Genomic DNA, 24,993 nt, shown 5'->3' with positions numbered 1-24,993 from the left:
ATCATTGTGGATATCTTTGAAGTAATTGTTTTAATGTCTAATTACATGGAGAATGGTACATATCATTGTGGATATCTTTGAAGTAATTGTTTTAATGTCTAATTACATGGAGAATGGTACATATCATTGTGGATATCTTTGAAGTAATTGTTTTAATGTCTAATTACATGGAGAATGGTACATATCATTGTGGATATCTTTGAAGTAATTGTTTTAATGTCTAATTACATGGAGAATGGTACATATCATTGTGGATATCTTTGAAGTAATTGTTTTAATGTCTAATTACATGGAGAATGGTACATATCATTGTGGATATCTTTGAAGTAATTGTTTTAATGTCTAATTACATGGAGAATGGTACATATCATTGTGGATATCTTTGAAGTAATTGTTTTAATGTCTAATTACATGGAGAATGGTACATATCATTGTGGATATCTTTGAAGTAATTGTTTTAATGTCTAATTACATGGAGAATGGTACATATCATTGTGGATATCTTTGAAGTAATTGTTTTAATGTCTAATTACATGGAGAATGGTACATATCATTGTGGATATCTTTGAAGTAATTGTTTTAATGTCTAATTACATGGAGAATGGTACATATCATTGTGGATATCTTTGAAGTAATTGTTTTAATGTCTAATTACATGGAGAATGGTACATATCATTGTGGATATCTTTGAAGTAATTGTTTTAATGTCTAATTACATGGAGAATGGTACATATCATTGTGGATATCTTTGAAGTAATTGTTTTAATGTCTAATTACATGGAGAATGGTACATATCATTGTGGATATCTTTGAAGTAATTGTTTTAATGTCTAATTACATGGAGAATGGTACATATCATTGTGGATATCTTTGAAGTAATTGTTTTAATGTCTAATTACATGGAGAATGGTACATATCATTGTGGATATCTTTGAAGTAATTGTTTTAATGTCTAATTACATGGAGAATGGTACATATCATTGTGGATATCTTTGAAGTAATTGTTTTAATGTCTAATTACATGGATAATGGTACATATCATTGTGGATATCTTTGAAGTAATTGTTTTAATGTCTAATTACATGGAGAATGGTACATATCATTGTGGATATCTTTGAAGTAATTGTTTTAATGTCTAATTACATGGAGAATGGTACATATCATTGTGGATATCTTTGAAGTAATTGTTTTAATGTCTAATTACATGGAGAATGGTACATATCATTGTGGATATCTTTGAAGTAATTGTTTTAATGTCTAATTACATGGAGAATGGTACATATCATTGTGGATATCTTTGAAGTAATTGTTTTAATGTCTAATTACATGGAGAATGGTACATATCATTGTGGATATCTTTGAAGTAATTGTTTTAATGTCTAATTACATGGAGAATGGTACATATCATTGTGGATATCTTTGAAGTAATTGTTTTAATGTCTAATTACATGGAATGGTAATGTGGATATCTTTGAAGTAATTGTTTTAATGTCTAATTACATGGATCATTCATTGTGGATATCTTTGAAGTAATTGTTTTAATGTCTAATTACATGGAGAATGGTACATATCATTGTGGATATCTTTGAAGTAATTGTTTTAATGTCTAATTACATGGAGAATGGTACATATCATTGTGGATATCTTTGAAGTAATTGTTTTAATGTATAATTACATGGAGAATGGTACATATCATTGTGGATATCTTTGAAGTAATTGTTTTAATGTCTAATTACATGGAGAATGGTACATATCATTGTGGATATCTTTGAAGTAATTGTTTTAATGTCTAATTACATGGATAATGGTACATATCATTGTGGATATCTTTGAAGTAATTGTTTTAATGTCTAATTACATGGAGAATGGTACATATCATTGTGGATATTTTTGAAGTAATTGTTTTAATGTCTAATTGCATGGATAATGGTACATATCATTGTGGATATCTTTGATGTAATTGTTTTAATGTCTAATTACATGGAGAATGGTACATATCATTTTGGATATCTTTGAAGTATTTGTTTTAGTGTCTGATTACATAGAGAATGGCACATATCATTGTGGATATCTTTGAAGTAATTGTTTTAATGTATAATTACATGGAGAATGGTACTTATTGTGGATATCTTTGAAGTAATTGTTTTAATGTCTAATTACATGGAGAATGGTACATATCTTTGAAGTTATTGTTTTAATGTATAATTACATGGAGAATGGTACATATCATTGTGCATATCTTTGAAGTAATTGTTTTAATGTCTAATTACATGGAGAATGGCACATATCATTGTGGATATCTTTGAAGTAATTGTTTTAATGTCTAATTACATGGATAATGGTACATATCATTGTGGATATCAAGTAATTGTTATTTTTCATTGTGGAAGTAATTGTTTTAATGTCTAATTACATGGAGAATGGTAATGGTACATATCATTGTGGATATCTTTGAAGTAATTGTTTTAATGTCTAATTACATGGAGAATGGTACATATCATTGTGGATATCTTTGAAGTAATTGTTTTAATGTCTAATTACATGGAGAATGGTACATATCATTGTGGATATCTTTGAAGTAATTGTTTTAATGTCTAATTACATGGAGAATGGCACATATCATTGTGGATATCTTTGAAGTAATTGTTTTAATGTCTAATTACATGGATAATGGTATATCATTGTGGATATCTTTGAAGTAATTGTTTTAATGTCTAATTACATGGATAATGGTACATATCATTGTGGATATTTTGAAGTAATTGTTTTAGTGTCTAATTACATAGAGAATTGGTACATATCATTGTGGATATTTTTGAAGTAATTGTTTTAGTGTCTGATTGCATGGAGAAAGGCACATCATTGTGGATATCTTTGAAGTAATTGTTTTAATGTCTAATTACATCGATAATGGTACATATTATTGTGGATATTTTGAAGTAATTGTTTTAATGTCTAATTACATGGAGAATGGTACATATCATTGCGGATATCTTTGAAGTAATCCTTTTAGTGTCTAATTACATAGAGAATTGGTACATATCATTGTGGATATCTTTAAGTAATTTTTATGCAAAAACGTCTCCTTTGGGTTGAGAAAATATTTTACATGGAAGAGCGAACAACGTTTCGACCTTCTTCGGTCATCATCAGGTTCACCATATATAATTACATCTTTGAAGTAATTGTTTTAATGTATAATTACATGGAGAATGGAAGATATCACTGGATATTTTTGAAGTAATTGTTTTAATGTCTAATTACATGGAGAATGGTACATATTGTGGATATCTTGAAGTAATCATTTTAGTGTCTAATTACATGGAGAATGGTACATATCATTGTGGATATCTTTGAAGTAATTGTTTTAATGTCTAATTACATGGAGAATGGTACATATGATTGTGGATATCTTTGAAGTAATTGTTTTAATGTCTAATTGCATGGATAATGGTACATATCATTGTGGATATTTTGAAGTAATTGTTTTAATGTCTAATTACATGGAGAATGGTACATATCATTGTGGATATCTTTGAAGTAATTGTTTTAGTGTTTGATTGCATGGAGAATGGTACATATCATTGTGGATATCTTTGAAGTAATTGTTTTAATGTCTAATTACAAGGAGAAAGGCACATCATTGTGGATATCTTTGAAGTAATTGTTTTAATGTGTAATTACAAGGAGAAAGGCACATATTATTGTGGATATCTTGAAGTAATTGTTTTCATGTGTAGTTACATGATGAATAATATTTACCATTGTGGATTTCTTCAGGTAGTTGTTCCCCTCATTCTGGATTCCTGTGATTTGTGAGGGGGACCTCCCAGGGGAGGTTCTGTTCTTTTAGTTTACCTCTTTTGGGATCTAAAGATCCACCAACATGTGTGTTGTGCATGGTGACCCATGAAGAGGAAGAGAAGATCCTGATGGTTGAGGGGTCCAACCTTAACATACCACTGTGGCCTTGAATTTCTGTAGATGGGCAATCCCTGGGTTGCTCCCCTTGGGTCAGTTGGCTGGTTTACTTGGCCTAGGGTTAACCAAGTACCAGTGTTGGATGTTCTCAGCAGGTGTTGTGGACATTGTACCTGATGCTGGTGTTTGGGTATAGTGCTCATGAAACCCTGGTGTTGCTGCAGTGTTCTTTTTTGGCATTGTAATGCATCCACTCATAGGGCTTTATGGTAGGTGGGGACAGTGGACACCGAAAAATTCTTTTTTTATTATGGACCATCCAAATAAAAAGTTAACCAAAATAGTGAAAAACAGTTTATGAGTAAACAATCACATTTTGAAGATTCTGAGCAGCAATCTTTAACATTTGTAACTTCTGTACCTTCTTTTATTATACTACATTTTCTTTCAGACAAACCTTTAGGGCAAATGTCTCCCTTTTTCATTCAGAAGGGACCAGAAGGTCTCACTGGCTCTCCAAAGTTGGTCAGAAGGATTCGCTCTTGTGACATATTGGTAGAAATATCCACATCTCGAGCACAGTGAATTCCTTTTACATTCCAAGGCAATATACCTATTGAGGTTATGCCTGATTCAACTTTGAATTCGTAACAAGAAGTTTTTGTTGATAAAAAGGAGTTGAAGAACATCCTGAGTCAGAGATTCCCACTGGTTTCTCCCACCACAAGGAGTTTCTTCAGTAAGGTGTATCTCCACTCCCAAAGATGGAATTATGATGCCGATCAATGTCCTCATTTTAACATTTACATCACAGCATCCACCTGCTACCAACAAGGCAGGTTATTTTAACTGCAAGGTACGGCCATACATTCCAAACCCTCTCGGATAGTTCCAGTGTCAGCCATTTGATCACTCGGAGACATCATGTCTTGGTTCCTTTACATGTGCTCGTTGCAGTGGCAAGGATTATGGTGTCTATGAGTATGAAACAGACCCTTGTTGCATCACTTGCAATGGCTCTCACCCATCTTACTTTTATTCTTGCCCTAAATGGTTAGAAGGAATAAAAAGGTACAGTGTTTAAAGATGATTCAAAATATTACTTGCCCTGAGGCTTGAAAATTGCTATCTACCACTTTATGTTGGACTTATGCTGATGCACTTCATTCCACTACTACAGTGGGAGTACAGACAGATCTCTCTGTACCTCCAAAAGAATCATTCTCAAAACAAACAGAAAGTCTTCTGACATCCATGGTTAAAAAAGTTAATGAATCAATGTCAACACCCATCTTTGTCTCTAACATTAATTTCAGCAAACCCCAATATCTGCTTCCTTTGGTTTTGGTTACACTTTCTTCTCCTTTCCCAAGGTGCAAAATGATCATTTGTTTGCACCCTAAGTCACTGGAATCCTCTTCTAACAACAAAGACTTGCCCAATCAACCCAGGGTAGGATCCATTGAGGTTGGTAAACCTCCCTCGAATAAAGACAATAAAGAAATAAAACATGGTCTGCACCCAATTTGCCTACACGTAAATAAAAGTAGCCACCTTGATACAATGGAACTGTTGAAGTTTACATTCTAATCTGGGTGACATCAAAACACTTATTTCTTTCTACCATCCTGTATGTCTTTCCTTACAGGAAATCTTTCTGAAACTTGCTGATACAATCACCTTTCAGCAGTTTTCTTTGTACAGAAATGACAGGCTGTGTGATGGACAAGTGCATGGAGGGGTAGCACTGTTGGTTGATCAGCATGTGCTTATCCTGTCTTTGTTACTCAACACACCCTTGGAGGCTGTAGCCATTTGTGTTTCTTTGTGTCGTACCATCACTGTTTGTTCTCTCTACCTGTTGACTAGAGAGACCTATGATCAATCAGACCTTGATGCTCTCATTAAACAGTTGCCATCTCCATTTTTTAATGCTGGGGGCTTTAATGGAAATCGTCCCCTCTGAGGAAGTGCTGATATTGATGGGAGGGTCACTCCATAGAGTGTATGCTCTCAGATCACAACTTTTCTCTCTTCAATAGTGGTTCTTATACTTATTTTCATGCATCTAGTCAGTTCTTTACTGCTTTTGATCTCTCCATTTACTCCCCTTCACTATTCTCCCACTTTTCGTGGAGGGTTGACAATAACCCATGCAGCAGTGATAATTTTTCTACAATTTTGAGAGAGACTGGCTGTGGTCAATGCCACCCAACCCATGTGCACCAATGGAAAAAGGATCAAGCAAACTTGCTCTCTTTCACTGTTCTTACAGAACTTGATCCTGCCATCATCTGTATGCCATCAATAGACGACTGTGTGACAGCAATAACTGACTGTATTGTACAGAAAGCTGCTCAAAGTATTCCTAAAGCCTTGACATATTTTCCACAATATCATCATCTGTGGTGGAATCTTGCCTGCCACATGGCACAGAAGACTCAAAAATGGATGTGGGATACTTTTCATTGGTATCCCACATTCTCGAATCGCATCGCTTTCCAACAGGGCCATGCACATGCTTGGTGGGTAATATGTCAAAGCCAGAAGGACTCTTGGATTAAGTTCACAATCAACATATCACCAGTTGGGCAGAGTGATTACTTCTTTCCTTTGAGCTGATTGTCTCTGTGACTATAATCGTCCCCTTACACTGGCTCTTCATCAGTCTGTCAGTACATTCGGTTGGACCTGATGATGTGCTCTATGAAATGCTGTTCTATCTCTCTCCTGCTTCTCTTGCTGTTTTTCTGATTGTTTTCAACCAGATGTGGCAGGAGAATGTTTTCCTGATGCCTGGCACTGAGCTATATTCCTATCTTTCTCTAAGCCTGGGAAGGATCCGAAGATTCCTTCAAACTACCATCCAATTGCTTTGATGAAATGTCTCTGTAACACCTTAGAGAGGATAGTTAAAGCTCGTCTTGTTTGGTTCCTTGAAGACAATAACCTCCTTTCGCCCACCCAGTGTGTGTTCTAACGACAGTGCTCCACCATGGACCACTTGATTCGACCTGAAACATTAATCAGAGAAGCTTTTCTCAAATGACAAAATCTTGTATCAATATTCTTTGATATTGAGAAGGCTTGTGACACAACATGGAGGTATGGCATTTCGCTAGACCTCCATATATATGGGTTACTTAGCCATTTACCCATGTTTATTAAAAAATTTTTAATGGACAGGTGATTCCAAGTTCATGTGGGTTCAACACATTCCAGTTTTTATCTACAGGAACTTGGAGTTCTTCAGGGCTGTGTTTTGAGTGACACATTTTTCAGTATAAAGATTAATGCCATCACTGAACTACTCCCTCTTACTGTTGCATACGGTCTCTTTGTCAATGACTTTCACATTTCATGTCAATCATCAAACATGCAGTATATTGAGCGACAGCTACAAACTGCCCTCAATTGTTTTCTGAAGTGAATCACTGCAAACAGTTTTAATTCTCTCTCTCTAAAACTGTTTGTATGCACTTTTGCCACCAATGGGGTATTCACCCTGATCCTGAACTCAATATTGGTGAAGTTGTACTTACTGTGGTCCCTGAAACAAAGTTCTTTGGGCTTATCTTTGACTGTAAGCTAAGCTTCATACCACACATCAAACAGCTACAGGTCAAATGTACAAGAGCACTGAACATCCTCCATGTCCACTCTTTCACATCTTGGGAAGTGGATCAATGTTCTTTGCTAAAGATATATCAGGCTATTACTTGTTCAAAACTGGAGTATGGATCACTGGTCTATGGCTCTGCCAGCACCTTGGCCTTCAAGATCATCATCAGGGACTTCAGCTCTGCACCAGGGCTTTCAGCACTTCCCCTGTTCATAGCTTATACGTAGAATCTCATGAACCTTCTTTGCACCTCTGCCGTTTGCAACTGTCTTTACTGTATTCTTCAAAACTTCAGTCCTTACCATAACATTCCACCTGGGATTATGTTTTCCTTCCTCAGTGGGCCATGCTTTTGTAAAACAGACAGTCAGCCATTGCTCCTTTTGGCCTTTGTATCCAAGTACAGTTGGATGAATTGGGTCTATCCTTGGATAACATTTGCTGTATCCACTGGTCAGCTCATCCTACCATGGCTTATTACAGTCCCAAGATGTAACCTTTCTTTAAGTCATCTGAGAAAAGCAGACACTCCTGATTGGAAATACTGTATGTTATTTGCAGAACATCTTTCAAACCACCCTTCCATTCCAGATGGTTCAAAATCAGGTGACTCTGTGGGCTCAGCCATGGTTTGGTGGTTGTGCACAGAATCCTCTCTACAGTTTCTGTGTTCACTGCTGAACTGTATGTCATTTCTCTTGTCCTGTATCACACAGAAGCTAAGCAGTACTCAAATTGTACTATTTATACTGACTCGCTTAGTTCTCTACTGGTCCTTGAATTGTTTCATCTTAGTTCTTACTGATATTCAAAATCGACTGGCCCATTTCTCTTTAACATCTACTTCTGTCCAGTGTTTCTAGATACTGGGCCACATTGGTATTTGCAGGAACGAGCTTGGTGACACTGCAGATAAATCTGTCTGCTCTGGCTCTATCGCTGCTGTTTCTGTTCCATACGTGGACTATGGTCCTGTATTCAAGGCTCAGCTTCATGCCAGTTAGCAGTCGACTTGGAGTGAGCAACGTGAAAACAAGCTTTTCTAAATAAAACGTGCTATTGGACTTTGGCTATCTTGCTTTCTTAAGGACCAAAAATGGAAAGAGGAAAATGTCCTAACTAGACTACACATTGGTCACAGTTTTTTAATTCATCGTTTTCTTTTATCTGGGACTGATGAACCAATGTATTGTCTGTTACATTAAGCCACATTTTACTGTTTCGGTGTCATTACGACTTAATTATGGCACCATTTTAAACATGTTTTGTCCCAAGGTTTATTTGTTAGACATTGTTATTGGCAATGGTGACATTGTCCACCTTTGAAATGTTTTTAGTTGTTTAAAGTCTATTAATCTTTTTAATGCTATTTAAGTTTGTTTGTTTTTTACTTTATATATTAGACATTTTTTTGATGTGATTCACTTTTAAGAATCAAAGTACATCTAGTTCGATCTAAAATTAGAAAATGGCCATAACATCCAATAACTTGAAACCAGGAATGGAAAGACCAACTTCAGGTGACTGATGCTACTTTTTAACTACCTGTTGGTCATTCTGGCAAGTTATGATAATTATAATTATGCTGTAAAAAGTCCTTCACAACTTGTATTACTGTAGTTTTTTTTTTCTTACTGCTGTAGACTAGATGTAAAAGTTGAATTTAATGCTATTTGTGTTTTTAATTCAAAAATGTAACTTTGTTTTGTTTTATTTTAATTTCCTTTAATGAATTTTAATAATTTTACTTTACTTTTAACTTTTAACCAGATGTTTGGTGCACATAGCCTGGTTGCTAGAACACCAAATCAACCAGCCATCCATGTAATTGTTTCCATGTCTAATTGCATGGAAATGTTACATTATATTTGGGGGTATCATCATATCATCAGATATTATTCTTTTATCTTAGTAACAGTGAATTAGAAGTATGTTTTTTATTATGCTGCTTTCAGCTGTGTTTTTTTTTTCATGCTAAAAAATGTTTAAATGGTTCAGAAAGATATTTAACATGATTCTCTATCTCAGTTGTGTTTTTCTTTTGTTTACTTTTTTTATATATATATATATATATACTAGTTTTTCTGTATTCGTCAGACACTGAAATGTAGTTTGTTAAGATTTTAGGGAGTATGTGTTTGTTTTTTCTTCCAGACTACACATGTTGACAGATATGGAGAAAGCAGTCCAAGTTTTTACAGGTCTCTGCCCTTCATTTCAAGGAAGCTACTCCTCAGTCAGTAGATTGAACTCCACTCTTAGAAGAGTGGAGAGGAAGAAGAAAATTGGTTCAAGTATGTGTTTCAGGTTTTACTTTTATTACAAATAGAATATATAAAAACTGCAGTCTCAAAAGCTAGGAATGATTTTTTTATCTAATGATATTGATAATTTAACTTATAGTTTGTATACATTACTGATTATTTCTTTAAAGCTTTAAAGATACCAAATGAGATGTGAAGAGAAAAATAGAAAGCACTTATCATTCTTGTTTTAAAAAAAAAGTGTCTCATTATATATCGGGAGCAACTACTCTAATGATAAGAACTTCAACATTTATATCTTTGATATTATACATTTTTTAGGTACGAGAACACATTTCTGAGTTTAAAAACATAAATTGTTTAAAGCAGATTATACAATATAAGTAATAAAGAATCATTTAATGATCATATACACAAACGTTTTAAAATAATTAGTATACTAATAATCAAAGTCTACATTAAAACAAAGATTAAAATTTTATTAATCTAACCTTGAACAGGCACTTATAGTTCTGTTTGTCTCTCTAGAAATAATTAAAAGAAATATAGAAATGAAATTTACTGAAATACCATGACCCAAACTTAAAGATATACCATTTTAATTATAACAACTGTTTCATTGGTTTTCATATAATATTTGTCTATTTTTACTTAATTCTTTATTTTAAAGGCTAAAATTTAGATGAATTATATTTTATGATTATAAATGTTTGTTAATTGTATTTAACTTCCCTTTAAACAGTACCTAGTAGAGGAGATCTTGAATTAGAAATAATATTTTGTATTCATGAGTGTTGTTTTTTTTTACTTCTTTGTTTTACAGTCCTCACTTCATTATCAGGAACCTCTTCTTAATCTGTACCGGTTCTCCTTACAATAGCCAAGAACCACATTCCTGAGCAGACCAAAAGATTGATTACGAAATCGTAACTTGCTGGTTACAAAGTGCAAAACTTGCCAGAAAGTAGGTTTTATAACACTGCAAATAAATTCTTGTAATCACCTCATCTGTACTGTTCCTTTAACTTTTCAGTCAATTATTAATCTGATCTATTCTTTCATTAATATCATATAGTAACATACATTTCTCTGAAATGTGTATGGAGTATTTCAGAGGCATCAGACCTGGAGGTGTTGTAACATCCCCACTTTTACATATTTTACATGCATAGCAACTGTAAATTATTATATCAATTTTCTGGTGAGGACATGCCCTAAATCTTTACAGACTTAGCTGACTTTGACAGCAGGGGGGAAACACTTTTAGCAGCTTCTTATACTTTAAATTTCTCGTTGTACATTTTGCGTGTCTAGTCAAGCACTCCACCTATTTCTCTCCTTCCTGCACCACTAATACTGAAGATATCACATTGATAAGTTCCTAAACCTGTCAGTGCATGCATGTAGAAGTTATTACTCATTTTTAATTCTTTGTAAGACATTATTGAGCTTTTATGTACATTCTCACAGAGAGAATATTATATAATGTGTTTATGGGGTATCATTTTCTTCTAACACTTTGTTCACATTAACAGAATCATTAATGTTTATTAAAATATTTTAATTTATAATCACAGTAAAGTTATATATTAGTCTCACAATTTATACAAGTAGCACACCTTGGTTGTAAGCTTCCAATGAAAATTTAAACTAAATGCAGTTTAAAAAAAAACAAATTCGTAATCCAGTTTACTGAGTTAAGTTGGGGGAGTATTTCTCATCAAAATCTGACTTTTTGATTCTGTTGTTAGTGTCACATAGTAAAATGTTAAAGAAATAATTTATGATCCATGATGGTGAGAAAAACCTGCTACATAGAGTTTTTCTCTGCCCATACCAGCCGTTTTTTACATATATATTTTAATTATGCATTGTCACTTTAGCCTAAAATTATGTCAAGTTAAAAGACATGTATTATTTGTAACCCAGTTATAAGTTGTGAAAGAAAACTTCATATTTAAAATGATTCTATCTTCATAGATAAGGTCCATAAGTTTTATACAGGAATGATCAAACAAAAGAGGACATTACAAACCAAATCATACAGTTTCAAAAATAATTTTGTTTACCATCTGGCATTGCTTTTATTTCTCTTTTTGTCAACAGTATGATAATGGAGATTTAAATGTGTGCCATTACTCAGAATATTGTAAGAACCATTGAACTTTGTCTAGAATAGATTATTTATGAAGTAGCTTAATTTTTAGGGATTAGCTTGATACCAGAGTAGCAAAATGTCCAAAATCATGAGGGTACAGACCTCAAACTTTACAGAAATATGGAGGCCTACTGATGGATGTAATGAAACTAAAGCTTGTTTCAGTTGATCTGATAGATATTTGATTATGTTCTTCTATCTCACATTTTCTGTACATAAGTGAATAAATACAACATACATGTTTCAGGGGACTGTAAGTCTGGCATAAGAGGTGATGAGGATAATTAATAAATTTCAAGCCAGAAGCCCTTATTCTGAAAAGTTCTTAAAAAGTAAGGGAAAAAAAATTGCCTTCCAGTATGGTACATTATACCCTCTCAAATGTTGCTCCCCATACAGAAATGTTTTTTTCATATGCAACACGTCTTGAGCATTTACCTTATAATCAACTGATTCAAATGCATCTCCCCTGTAAATCATCATGCAACATCCCTCTAGCAAACAAAAAGTAGTGTGACACACACTCTAGACACATGTGACACTCCTATTGAATTTTGCCAAATTATCATTTCTCATTTGACAATACTCATGTCAAGGTGTATTTTGTCATGCTTTTTAAATTTGTCCAATTTTATGATTTTTTAAATATTATTCTCAAGAGACTAGGTTGCGGTTGGTATTTCACTTACCAGTGGTATGATCCTCATCTTAACCCTCCCCCCCCCCTTCCACCTGTGTTATCAAAAAAAATAATAGATATGTAGTATCTAGCTACTTCCATTCTGTGTTTATTGGTATCTAATCTTACTAATGTGTTTACAAATTCAGAGGATATTTCTATGTTAATCAGCCATTGTATAAATAAACATCATTTCAGTTATAGTATAGTCAGTGAGGCACAGTATCACCAAAATGATATAAATCAAGAGGTGTGACCCAAATGTAAAGTGGGATTTTTTTCTTTGTCAAATTCAGAAAAGTACAAGGCTTTTGAATATTGGTTCTTATGGACTTAATATAGTCCAGAATGTTTACAAAATATGAGATAACTGAATAGAACTATAGCTTTGTCATGCTAGTACTAACTCATTAATAAATAGCCCAGCTATAAGAGAGAGGATGGTTTTACTTTTTTTATTAAAGTTTGTGGTACATAGAAGTCTTGATAATAATCCTGTCTTGAAAGGACCATACAAATTTGGAATAGGAGACTTTTGTATAATATTTAGGTGTTAAAACAAAAACTGACTGAGTCCAAATGTAAATGGTTCAAAAAGTTGTTTGTTAACTCATAATTCTGGCTAAAAGGTGATTCTGTAAGTCATTTCCAACTGTTCTGTAACCACTTCTAGTTTTGTATCAATCGACAGGCCTATGTCTGGTTTTTTGGCAGTTAAATGATAAAATTTCTAATAGGTAGATTTGTAAAGTCTTGTATACTTTCTGCTGCTGACATATGTATTAAGTTAGTGAATATAAATATAATTAGCAAAAGAAATCACTGCCAACCTTTCTAAGTAAACTAATATATTCAAACTGACCACTATAGCTGAGCAGTTAGTGGTATTTTAATCAATTAATTAATTAGTACGTTGTTCTAGAAATAAAATCAAATGGTGGTGGGTGCTAACAAACAGTTGCCTTCTCTCTGATCAGCAGTTCAAAAACAGTAGCACTGAGAAATTGCCATAACAGAGACAGGGCCAACAAGTTTGGTGGAAGTATGAATCAAACTCCAGATGTTTGAAATGTGAAAACTGAACAAGCTTGAAGTAAAATAAAAAAGACGACAACTTATGAAGCAGTAACTACCCATATTACAAATAGTTTGTCCTGCAGATTTGTACTTAGCAGTAAACAAACAAATATAACATTAGTTTTCTCAGTTGGATGTTTGATATTATAAAAATGGTAATAATTAAAGTTGTTTTGGATTTAATATTCAATTTCCCATAATTCAGCTCCACTGGTTTTAAAAATAATATTCTTTTTTTTAGTTTGTTTGTATTTTTATCCATTATCATAAACAAAATAATAATTTGATCTAAGTAAGGGTTTTTCTTCTTCCTGATTTGTAAAACTTATTTGACAGAAAAAATGAATATTATTTACAATGAATATGCATTCTCATTCTTCCTGATTTTTTAGTGAAGTGTACATCTTTTAGTCTCAAAACTATGGGATGTGGTCTTTTATATGTTGCTTCTGGCTATTTTATTTCAATTTTCAGCAATAATCAGCCATCATGCTGATGTTCCACCTTCCCTTAAATCTTGCCCCCCAGTGGCTCAGCGGTATGTCTGTGGACTTACAACGCTAAAAACCATGTTTCGATACCCATGGTGGGCAGAGCACAGATAGCTCATTGAGTAGCTTTGTGCTTAATTCAAAACAACAACCTTAAATCTTTGTGCCAGCAGTGAAATGGACATGAGATACAAGAAATTAAATTTGAAATTCATATTGCAATCTAACTCTTTGCATTTATTGAATATGCTATAGAAAATATATTCATAATTTGGGTCCTTGTTGTACTCTAACAATTTGTTAATAACCCTTTCTGTACAAATTGTGAAAATTGCCACATGTAGCGTAAAATGATTTTTACCCACCCAAATAATTAATTTTTATACACTTTGTTTTTATGAGTGTATTACTTATATAATATCTTCTTGAAAAATATGCGAGTATATTAGTATATAACTTTATTGAATTGTAATACTTACGTAAATGGAAGAATCCTATTTATTATGCCATATTTCAAAGTGTCTGTACTGCATTGACCTGGTTTTCAGAGCATTCATTACAACACTTTCTTGTTTCCTTCCATTTTGGATATCACACTCTGCATCACTTTTTTGATGCATATTTCAACCACCAGGCAAGGGTGGAATAGAAACTAAAGCATGGACAGTTTTTTTCCAGGCTATTGCTTGCAACCTGCATGAGGATTGCTAGCAACAAATTTCTTTTTAGTGGCAATTCCATCTGAATTATGCATTTCCACCAGTTGCTGTGTGACCATTACGACATACCTCTTGAAAGTAAATATTTTTTTGCAGTATTTTTGTAAACATGAAAACTATTTAGCAGCATACATGTCAGCAAGTGTAGGTCTAGCTTCTTAAACCATGCGTGGGGTTTATGACTTGGCTCATAAAGCTTCAGCAACTGTTCTGCTTTATCAACTGCTCCCATGTTTTCATTAAACTTTTCTATATAGCATAGTTTTCTTGTAAAATTGTCTGGTTCCCCCCCCAAAGTAAGTTTTATCCTTTTCAACAAAATTAGCTGAATATTTTGTGGTTATCACATATACTGCTCTTCTGTCTTCCCATTTTACTATCAGAGCGTTGTCATTACGAACAAAAGCTGTGTCATGACTCTCCAGATGCTCATTAGCGAGCTGTTTTGGGATTTCTCTATTAGTGTGAATAGTAGTCATCCTCATTATATTTTGAGTTTTCAAAAAATGTGCCAATCAAGTACTTGTATACCAGTTGACTACAGTTACATGACACCCTTGTTCAAGAACAGATTCTAATAAATGGACAGTTATTTATTTTTTCACTAGATGTAAGCTTATTTACTCCTTCAACATCAAGTAAAGAATATTGATTGTTGGGTATTCTCTGTAGTACGCCCTTAAGCTGTATTCACACCAATTGTTTTCACTGTTGCACATGACAAATAATTTGATGCCTTGTACATTTAGTTTTTATGAATTGGCGAAAGCCTAGTCATCCTTTCCATAGAACTAATGCTTTCAATTAAAATATGTTCTCCTACATCCACATTTTTCATCAAAAATTTTCTGAAAAGCTCACCAATAGCATCCAAGCTTGTATAAGTTACATTTTTTGACATCATTTATTTTAGTAAAGCATAAAAATTTTACAAATGACATGCACGTCTCTACTTGTTATGGCAGCCCAGAAAAAAATGAATACCTGTTTCATAGGGCATTCTTGCCCAATACTGGTTCATATTGTTATATTTACATATTCTAGTTTAAAAATGAAGAGTAAAAAATGTAAATATATCAATTTAAACGACATCTTTACACTGGATGCCATTTACAAACAGTGATAGTACGACCCAAGGAAACACGGATGGCAATGCCCTTGAAGGGTGTGTAGAGTAGCATATGTCAGGCAACTATGATGTGACGTCTTTAAGTGACTGAACCTCTGACACTGGAAACATCGGAGAGGGTTTGGAATGTACGGCCATTCCCTGCAATTTAGATAACCTGCCTTGATGGTGACAGGTGCAGGTGGTTATGTAAATGTCAGAATGAGGATATTGTTCGGTATTGTAACTCCATCTTTGTGAGTGGAGATACGCCTCACTGCAGAAACTCGAGTAGAGAACCCAGCTAAAATCTCTGACTCGGGATGTTCTTCAAATCCCTCTCAACAATAACTGTTGGATGTTTCCACAGATATGTCTCCAGATCAAAGCTTCTTTTCTGACTTTGGAGAGCTAGCAAGTCCCTACAGTCCCTTCTGAATAAAAAGGAGGACATTTGCCCTCAAGGTTTCTCTGAAAGAGAATGTAGGATAATAAAATGAGGTACAACTGGTGGTACAGATGTTGAACATTGCTGATCAGAATCTTCAAGACGTGATTGTTTTCCTATTGACTGTTTTTTCACTATTTTATTTAAATGTTTGTTTGGAGGATCCATAAGAGAAAAGAAACATTTGGTGCCCTCTGATCCCACCCACCATAGAGCCCTATAAGGAGACGCACTACAATGTCAAGCAAAGACACTGCAGCAACGACAGGGTTTTGTGAGCACTACACCCAAACACCTGCATCAGACACAAAGTCCACAACACCTGTTAAGAACTTTCAACACTGGTACCTGGTTGACCATAGCCCAAGTGGACCAGCTGATTGATCCAAGGGGGGCCACCCCAAGGCTGCCTGTCTATAGGAATTCAAGGTCAAAATGGTGTGTTATGGTTGGACCCCCAACCAACAGGATCCTCTCCTCCCCTTCACGGTTCACCACACACGGTAAACACGTGGGTGGATGTTTAGATCCCAGAAGAGGTAATCTGAAAGAACAGAACCTTCCCTGGGAGTTCCCTTCACCACGTACAGGAGTCCACACTGAGGGGTGAGAATAAGAAGTGCAGTAAAATTAAAATAAAGAAATAAAGTTGTTGTATGGAATAAAATACAGAATGTGAAATATCAATTTTTCAAATCAATTATATACGAGTGTGCGTGTATAACAAATATTTAAAGAAACACATTAGGGATGCTGCAAACACGAAAATTGTGACCATAGTGATGACTACCAGAGCACAAAATTTTAATGATACTGAGAATTATCACAGGGAATATTAGGTAGGAAAGTAAATAACGTTTTTTGCAAAAAGTTGTCATTCGGTTTGAGGAAAAGAACTTGCAAATTTATGCTTTTTCCCAATGTCAATATTTTAATATTTGAAGCAATTCAAAATTGACTATGTGAGAAATGGCTCAACAGCTCCATGTAACAATCATTATCTACATCTACGGAATTGGAAAAGTTTCAAAACTTGGACACTAGGTTTCGGATAATTAACATGTTGAGAGAGTCACTATTTGTTAATCTTTGACAACAAGAAATGCTCATGAACCAATTCTGGAAAGAATTGTTAGTGGCAACGAAAAGTTTTTTTTTTTTTTTGTTATGAGCATACTCAACGTAAGAGACAATTGTTGAATCTCTGTTACACACCTGTACCAACACCGAAGAATGGCTGATATCCAAAAACAAACAGTTTTGCCTTGTGTTTGGTGAGATCTGGGAAGTGCAGTTTATCACAAACTTTTTGATGCAAATCACAGCTGAAAGATATTGTCATCAGTTGGAGTGCTAACACCAAGCACTGGTAAGGAAAAGAACTGCATTAATCAATATAGAAGACTAATGTTTTTTCACGACTTAAGATTGTGCTTTGAATCCTACACACTTCATAAATGACCCAAGAAAAACTTCAGGCCTTAAAATGGGAAGTTGTGCCTCATCAATTCTATTCACTAGATACTGCTCCATCTGATTATCATGTTTTAAGATCCTCGCAGCATTACTAAGATGAAGAAAGGTTTGTAAAAACGAGGAACTCAAAACTGACTTAAGATTGTTTTTTGAATCCAAATTCAAGGAATTTTGTTCACGTGGAATCCATAACTTACTTAAAATATGGAATAATGGCATATAAAATGAAGTCAAATACAGTGGTATCTTCTTGAATAACTCCCTTCCTGAACTATTTGGTTTTTTGAACATATTGTTTGAGAAAAAAATTTCTCGGTTGTCGAACATAAACTCAGTTCCCGAACAAAGTTGTTTAGCCTGAACCCCTGAAATAACCCGACTGATGAGCTGAACGACCTTTCAACCATTTTCGTCCTGCACTAAGCTTGCCCAAACATTTTACCCATACCAGTCACTCAGTCCACACCCCCACTAAAATCTGCTGTGAACGTTCACGTTTTTCTTTTTGTTGTTGTTTTTCTAAATATTCTGATTAAATAAGCCACCATGGGGTCAAAGAAGTATAATAAAAGTAGCAAACCAAAAAGAAACATTGTAAGAGCCACAATAAAGGAGAAAAAAGATCTTGTAACGAAGTATGAGAGTGGTGTTAGCTTGTCTGACCTTGCTGCACAGTTTGGAATGGCAAAGTCTGCAGTCTGCACCATACTGAAAAATAAAGGAGGTGATGTTGCAAAAGGAGTGACAGTGCTTACGAAACAAAGATCACAAACAATGGAAGAGGTGTAAAAAGTGTTGTTGATTTGGGTAAACGAAAAACAGTTAACTGGTGATAGCATTTTTGAGACCATCATTTGTGAGAAAGCAAAGCAGTTTTATGCTGACCTCCTGAAAAATACTTCTGGAACGAGTGCTGATCCAAGTGATGTCTTTAAGGCTAGTAGGAGTGTTTTGAAAAATATTGGAAGAGAAGTGACATATATAGCTTCGTGAGACATGGGGAGGGTGCTCATTCTAACAAAGATGCTGCTGATAAATTTGTCAGGGAATTTAAGGACTATGTAGAAGCTGAGGGTTTTATTCCCGAACAAGTGTTCAACTGTGATGAGACAGGCCTCTTTTGTAAGAAAATGCCAAAGACGACCAACATCACCAAGGAGGAGAAGTCACTGCTAGGGCACAAGCCAATGAAGGACAGGCTAACTGTATTGTCATGTAATAATGCAAGTGGGGTCTTAAAACTTAAGCCTTTGCTTGTTTACCATTCTGAGAACCCAGTTGTTTTTTTAAAAAAATAATTTTCTGAAAAGAAAATTAAATGTCATGTGGAGGGCTAATAGTAAAGTATGACACAGAGTTAACCCTCAGAGAGTTCTGGAAAAATCACTTTAAAAATCTCCATTGCTTGAGGATCATAGACAAAGCCTGGAAGGAAGTGTCTTTGAGGACCATGAACTCAACCTGGAAGAAATTGCAACCAGATTCAGTAGCAGATAGAGATTTTGAAGACTTTGAGTCTGAGTCTATTGTCGAGGATATTGTCTCACTAGGCAAGTGTATGGGCTTGAATGTGAGTGGTGATGATGTGTAGGAGTTGGTGGAAGACCACAACACTGAGCTCACCATGGAAGAACTCCAAGACCTTTAGAAGGAGCAGTAACAGAAGGCAACACTGAGGAAGTGTCTTCAGATGAGGAGGAGGGAAGGGAGGGTGTTCCTAGTTCATTAATCAAGGAAAGTGTGGAAAATAGGGAGAGTTGCAAAGTTTTGTGGAAAAATTTCACCCTGACAAAGCTGTAGCAAACTGCAGCATAAACCTTTTCAATGACAATGCCATGTCTTACTTCTGAAACATTTTAAAATGCAGGCAAAAAACAAATCTTATTAGACAAGTTTTTAGTGAGAAATAGGTCCAGTGAGTCTCAAGCGTGTTGTAGTGGTGCAAAGGGAGAGAAAAGAGAAAAAACCCCAGAAGGAAAGTCACCTGACGTTTTTATGGAAGGTGACTCCCCTTTCCAATAATCTTTTCAGCTATCATAAGATCACTTCTTACTCTTCTTTACTCAGCATTTCCCTGCATGCAACCTAAAATCTTGTTTTCCTTATGATTAACTAACATATATTGTCTAGAAGACCTTAGGAACACTAACAATTATGCCTCAATCTTACTTACTTGATTTTTACAATGTCTTAAATGCAATATGAGGTCCAGAAATTTATTAACTTCACTTTATTTTAGTTCTTTTTTATCCTCTGTTCTCTTACACTCCTAGGTATGTTTTAGTATTGTATATAGAATACAGGTTAACTGGGTTACAACTAAAATATTCATGGTTGACCAAGTATGATAATGACTGAAAATGTCTGATGACCATTGCTGTCAGTGAACAAAGGTAATGAGGTGACCTTATTCACTGGACAAAGAATGTAAGTTGAAATTCTTGATATGAGCCTACTTTCTTTGTTCACACTTTTACTAAATGATCAAAAAGAAAGATGCACTACTTTGAAGAGCTAAATATTTAGCATTACAGATATCAATCTTGAAGTAAAGAGGACTGGAAGGTTAAACACCAACCATCTTGTAGAAGAGGAACATTGTATTGTTTGAAATGGTAAGTGAGCTGCATCAGCTATTCCAATTTATCAGTAAAATAATGAATTTTAGTAGTCTGTTCTCTTTATTATACTTTTAAAATTAAACAATAAGTTATCCTATTGTAAACACTCTCAAACTCCTGTATTTTGTTTTTTCTTTACTTCATTTTTTTACCTAGTGTTTTCCTTACATCATTACAATATGTACCTGATTTGCATGTTTGTTTGTTTTTTTCTCTTCATCATTTAGTACTGAAACTTATGTTAGTGAACTTTCTATTTGTCTTTCCTAAAAGAAAACATCTCTTAAATAGCAACTTCTGTAACATTTTAAGAAATAGAAATTCATCCAATGTTTTTAGGTAAAAAATAAAATATCTTCTATTTCTAAACTATTTGGTTCAGAGATGTCTCAAGAAATATTTCTAGAGGAAGAGGGTTAAAGTCAGAAGCAATGAATTTGCCATTACAGGCAAGTGCTTACAATCAGACTCGATCATTTATAATATGTAAGACTCATTTAAGTCATACTGTAGATTTGCAGCTATATATACTACATAATAGTAAATGTTGGTCTGTTCTTTTACATTCTTAACCCTACATTGGAATTTCACCCTGTATAAAACAGCTGCCCAAATAGGTACAGTAATCTGAAATTACACAAAGTCCATTATTTCAATGGCATTTACTGTATATGTTTACTAAGAACAATACATCTCTGTGGTAACCTGCTGCTGATATTACCAGCAAGTGGCAACAAGTTAATCCCAATCACATTATGTCAGGGCTTACAGAATGTTATCAAGACTGCATAGATTTCTTTGAAGACCTGACTGACAATTGCCATATTTTATATCCAAGAAGCTGCTGTGGTAGTAACATTTTCCATTATTAAGCTACAAGGTAGGTATCTAAAGGTTTTAAATAAAGCTGCTGATAAACCTGGCAATTTTTATTGGAACTTATAATCAAGTGTTCTTCATAAACACAATATAGGAGAACTAAAATTAATTTAGTACATCACTTCTTAGCTTGCAGCCAGAGCAAATATAATTATTGTCAGAAAACAACAAAATTATAAACCCTGTCATTTTGAAAATCCTTCAAAGGTAATGAGCACATTGTGTTTTTGTAACTTACAAGAGGGTAAAAATTGTAGATAATGGAAAAGTAATTAAAAGTTTTAATGACATTATAAAATCTAAAAAATTATCAAATGTTTATACCCTAGTATTTTAGTAGTATTAAAAGGATAAACAAATTCTTGCTTTTATGACCTTGATGTAATGCACATAAAACACTTTTACAGGGCATAAAACTGGCAGTGTTGAGTTCCTTTAGATTTTTTCATGAGTAAAACTTTCTGAAGACAGTGATTGCATAGACTTATGAAAAGTTAACAAATGTTTGAAAATATCTAGATATTATTATTTTTGACTACAATTTTCATGATAACAAAACACTGCATTTACATCTCAAAAGGTCCAAAATCAAATTCTATGACTACATGATGCACTAAACTCATACCTCACTGAATAACAAAATATACAACATGATTACTCCAGTTATGTTTTACCAGATAAGGAAGATCATCAACACCTAAAGGCTATAATTACCTTTTTTCAGGAAATAAAATTCACAACATCATCACTAAATCAATGTAGTTAAACCCCACTATGTAATAAAGCATGTATCACAACTACTCAAAAAACATAGCTGATTATAACCAGAAAAAAAATACATACCGGTACTGTTTGTACACTAAGTCCTGTCTAATGAGATAAAACATTGTACAGTGGCCAGCTGTGGTTTTGTGCAGAGAAAACCCATACAATGGATCTCTGTGGAGAGCATATGTCAGCTTCCACTTGATAAATCCACTACTGCTGCTACATAGCACATGAACACATTAGCAAATTTTTTATATGTATGGAATTTTTCCATTGTCTTGTGACTCCTAAAATAACCCTCAAAACTGATAATGAAAACATAAGGATATGAGCTACCTCAGATATAATTTTTTTTCACCTTTAAGAGATTGTAGATTGACCAAATGTTATTATTTTACCTGAATAATAAATATAAAAAGGTTCAGTCATAAAAGTGACATATTCTGATAAAATATAATAACTTTTAAATAGTTGTGTGAAACAAAATGAAGAAAAATTGCAAATATACTTTGAGAATGTAATATAACAAGCTAGAAACATAAAATCCCTCTGAATGCATTAATTAATATAAAAACTACATGTACTTTGGACTTCAAAGGTTTATTATATGCATTAATGATCTAATGATTTCATTCATAAATAATTTCAACCAGACAATATGGTGAATGGATGGTGGATAATATTCTGTACACATTAGATGGAATGTGTTTGTTCTGTTATAGCAAAGCAGCATCAGGCTATCTGCTGTGTCCACCAAGGGGAATCAAAACCCTGACTTTAGCATTATAAATTCAAACACTAACCTCTTTCCTACTAGGGAACAGACAATGAACACTTGTATAACAGTTGTTATGGAGTGAATACCTTTTCTAAGTTAGCATTCACAAACTTCATATCATAAAAAACTGTTGTTATAACAAACTACTTACATCAATAGTATTCCAACCACTACTGTAGTTGTTGTATGCCAGTGAGCCTTATAAGCTATTAAATGCAATGGTAGCCCACATCAAAATCTTATATCAAGGTTAAAATAGCCTTCTTGTTTTCAAATTATAAATTTCTCTAAAAAAAAGATTCCTAATTCTTTTAGCTTGTTTCACCACAGTCAAATACATTAGACTACTGAAGGTTTTTCAATGTGTGTAAATAATCATACTTAAATAATTTTAAACCTTCACACTACCATTATTTTCTAATGGGATTCAAAACATATTTATATATGGTGTCTTTGCTGTTAAAATTTGCAATAATTTTATCAAGATACAAATAATAGTTGATACTATGGAATAAGAACCAGAATCTCATTTGATTAAGTAAGTGGTTCAAAAGTTGTATGAAGTTCAAAGTTAGAAAATTGAAAACAGATGTTTAATTTCAAAGAAAATGGCTGATATTTACCTGTAAGTATTTTGCAGTAAAAACAATATTTCATGGTTAAGAAGGCTCCAATACATACAAAGATACATTAACAAATCCACCATCATATCATATTATTTACAGTTGGTGGCCCGGGATGGCCATGTGGGTTAAGGCATGCGACTTGTTATCTGAGGGTCTCGGAAGAGCAACGACTTAACACTACCTATTGCCAACCCTAGGTTAGTCTTTTTACCAAACATGCTTGAGGCGTTATAATGGTTCAGTCTATCCAACTGTACGTTGGTAAAAGAGTAGTTCAAGAGTTGGCATTGGGTGGTGATGACTAGCAACCTTCCCTCTAGTCTTAAATTAGGGACAACTAGCGCAAGTAGCCCTCGAGTAGCTTTGCGCAAAATTCAAAAAAGAAAACAACAATTTACAGTAGGAAAATAATTAAATGTATAAAAACTATTACCTTTTAAAATTATGCAAGAGTGTACACGTTATCTTATATACTTATAGATAACTCAAATTGTAAAAATATTATGCTAAAAATATTTTTAATATTGTTTTACAAACTGCGAAAGTTTATGACTGTATATATACATATATGGCCCGACATGGCCAAGCGTGTTAAGGTGTTCGACTCGGAATCCGAGGGTCACGGGTACGAATCCCGGTCACACCAAACACGCTCGCCCACCCAGCCATGGGGGCTTTATAATGTTACAGTCAATCACACTATTCGTTGGTAAAGGAGTAGCAGTCTCCATATAAGGCAAACACCGAGGTGGATATTCAGGTCTCAGAGGAAATAACATAAATGTAGAACCTTCCAGGAGTACAAGAGAAGCAAAATAACAAAATAATGTACTTTTAAGTCTATCCACCTCACAAAACATATTTTGTTGTGTTACTTTTCGCGTAATGTTTCTGATACAAAGAAACGAAGACAACATGTAGTATTCAGTATTCATTTTCCTTTATTGAGTCATTTGTACTTCGCGGATTATTTCTGAATTCGAAGTTTCTCACTCCACCTTATCACCAGACAGAAGAAATGTTTTCTAATACCTGTAATTACTTTGAGAGTCCCCGTCACATTAAACATGCTCGCCCTTTTAACCGTGGGAAGGTTATAATGTGACGGTCAATCCCATTATTCGTTGGTAAAATATTAGCCCAAAAGTTGGCGCTGGGTGGTGATGACTAGCTGCCTTCCCTCTAGTCTTAAACTGCTAAATTAGGAATGTCTAGCGCAGATAGCCCTCGAGCAGTTTTGCACGAAATTCAAAACAAACAAACAAATATATACATATATAAAGTATAATCAGTACATGTGTATTTTTATCAAATCAACACTGAAATGGTGAAAATGTTTTTATAATAAATTTGTATAA

At 34.0% G+C, this 24,993-nt stretch overlaps 2 protein-coding genes and 1 long non-coding RNA gene across 29 annotated transcripts in view; 2 read left to right on the top strand and 1 right to left on the bottom strand.

Annotated features, from left to right (window-relative positions):
* Positions 1–10,675, top strand: part of LOC143243107 (serine/threonine-protein kinase atr-like) — a 34,631-nt gene extending 23,956 nt beyond the window's left edge. For all 12 annotated transcript variants that reach the window (XM_076486856.1, XM_076486866.1, XM_076486867.1 and 9 more), the window contains 2 exons: positions 9,698–9,837; positions 10,631–10,675. In XM_076486856.1, coding sequence (XP_076342971.1) covers positions 9,698–9,837; positions 10,631–10,662 — 172 coding nt within the window. In that variant the 3' untranslated portion in view covers positions 10,663–10,675. The remainder of the gene's footprint in view (positions 1–9,697; positions 9,838–10,630) is intronic.
* LOC143243112 (uncharacterized) overlaps positions 1–24,754 on the bottom strand; it is a 33,002-nt gene extending 8,248 nt beyond the window's left edge. Inside the window, exons 1-3 of one of the 2 annotated variants that reach the window (XR_013023910.1) lie at positions 23,633–24,754; positions 22,307–22,450; positions 9,912–10,702 (exon numbers count right to left, since the gene is read on the bottom strand). This is a non-coding gene — a long non-coding RNA (uncharacterized LOC143243112). Of the gene's footprint in view, positions 1–9,911; positions 10,703–22,306; positions 22,451–23,632 lie in introns of those variants that run through there. The other variant, XR_013023911.1, reaches the window with a different exon arrangement.
* LOC143243109 (uncharacterized) overlaps positions 18,254–24,993 on the top strand; it is a 31,891-nt gene continuing 25,151 nt past the window's right edge. For 7 of the 15 annotated variants that reach the window (XR_013023908.1, XR_013023902.1, XR_013023900.1 and 4 more), the window contains exon 1: positions 18,254–20,578. The gene's annotated coding sequence lies outside the window, so the exon portion shown is untranslated. Of the gene's footprint in view, positions 20,579–20,966; positions 21,034–24,993 lie in introns of all 15 variants that reach the window. The other 8 variants (XR_013023907.1, XR_013023905.1, XR_013023895.1 and 5 more) reach the window with 5 other exon arrangements.

Source organism: Tachypleus tridentatus, unplaced genomic scaffold, assembly GCF_004210375.1.
Source record: "Tachypleus tridentatus isolate NWPU-2018 unplaced genomic scaffold, ASM421037v1 Hic_cluster_2, whole genome shotgun sequence".
Lineage (NCBI taxonomy): Eukaryota > Metazoa > Arthropoda > Merostomata > Xiphosura > Limulidae > Tachypleus > Tachypleus tridentatus.
Note: the sequence above shows the minus strand (reverse complement) of the source record. Positions and strands in the feature narration are given on the sequence as shown.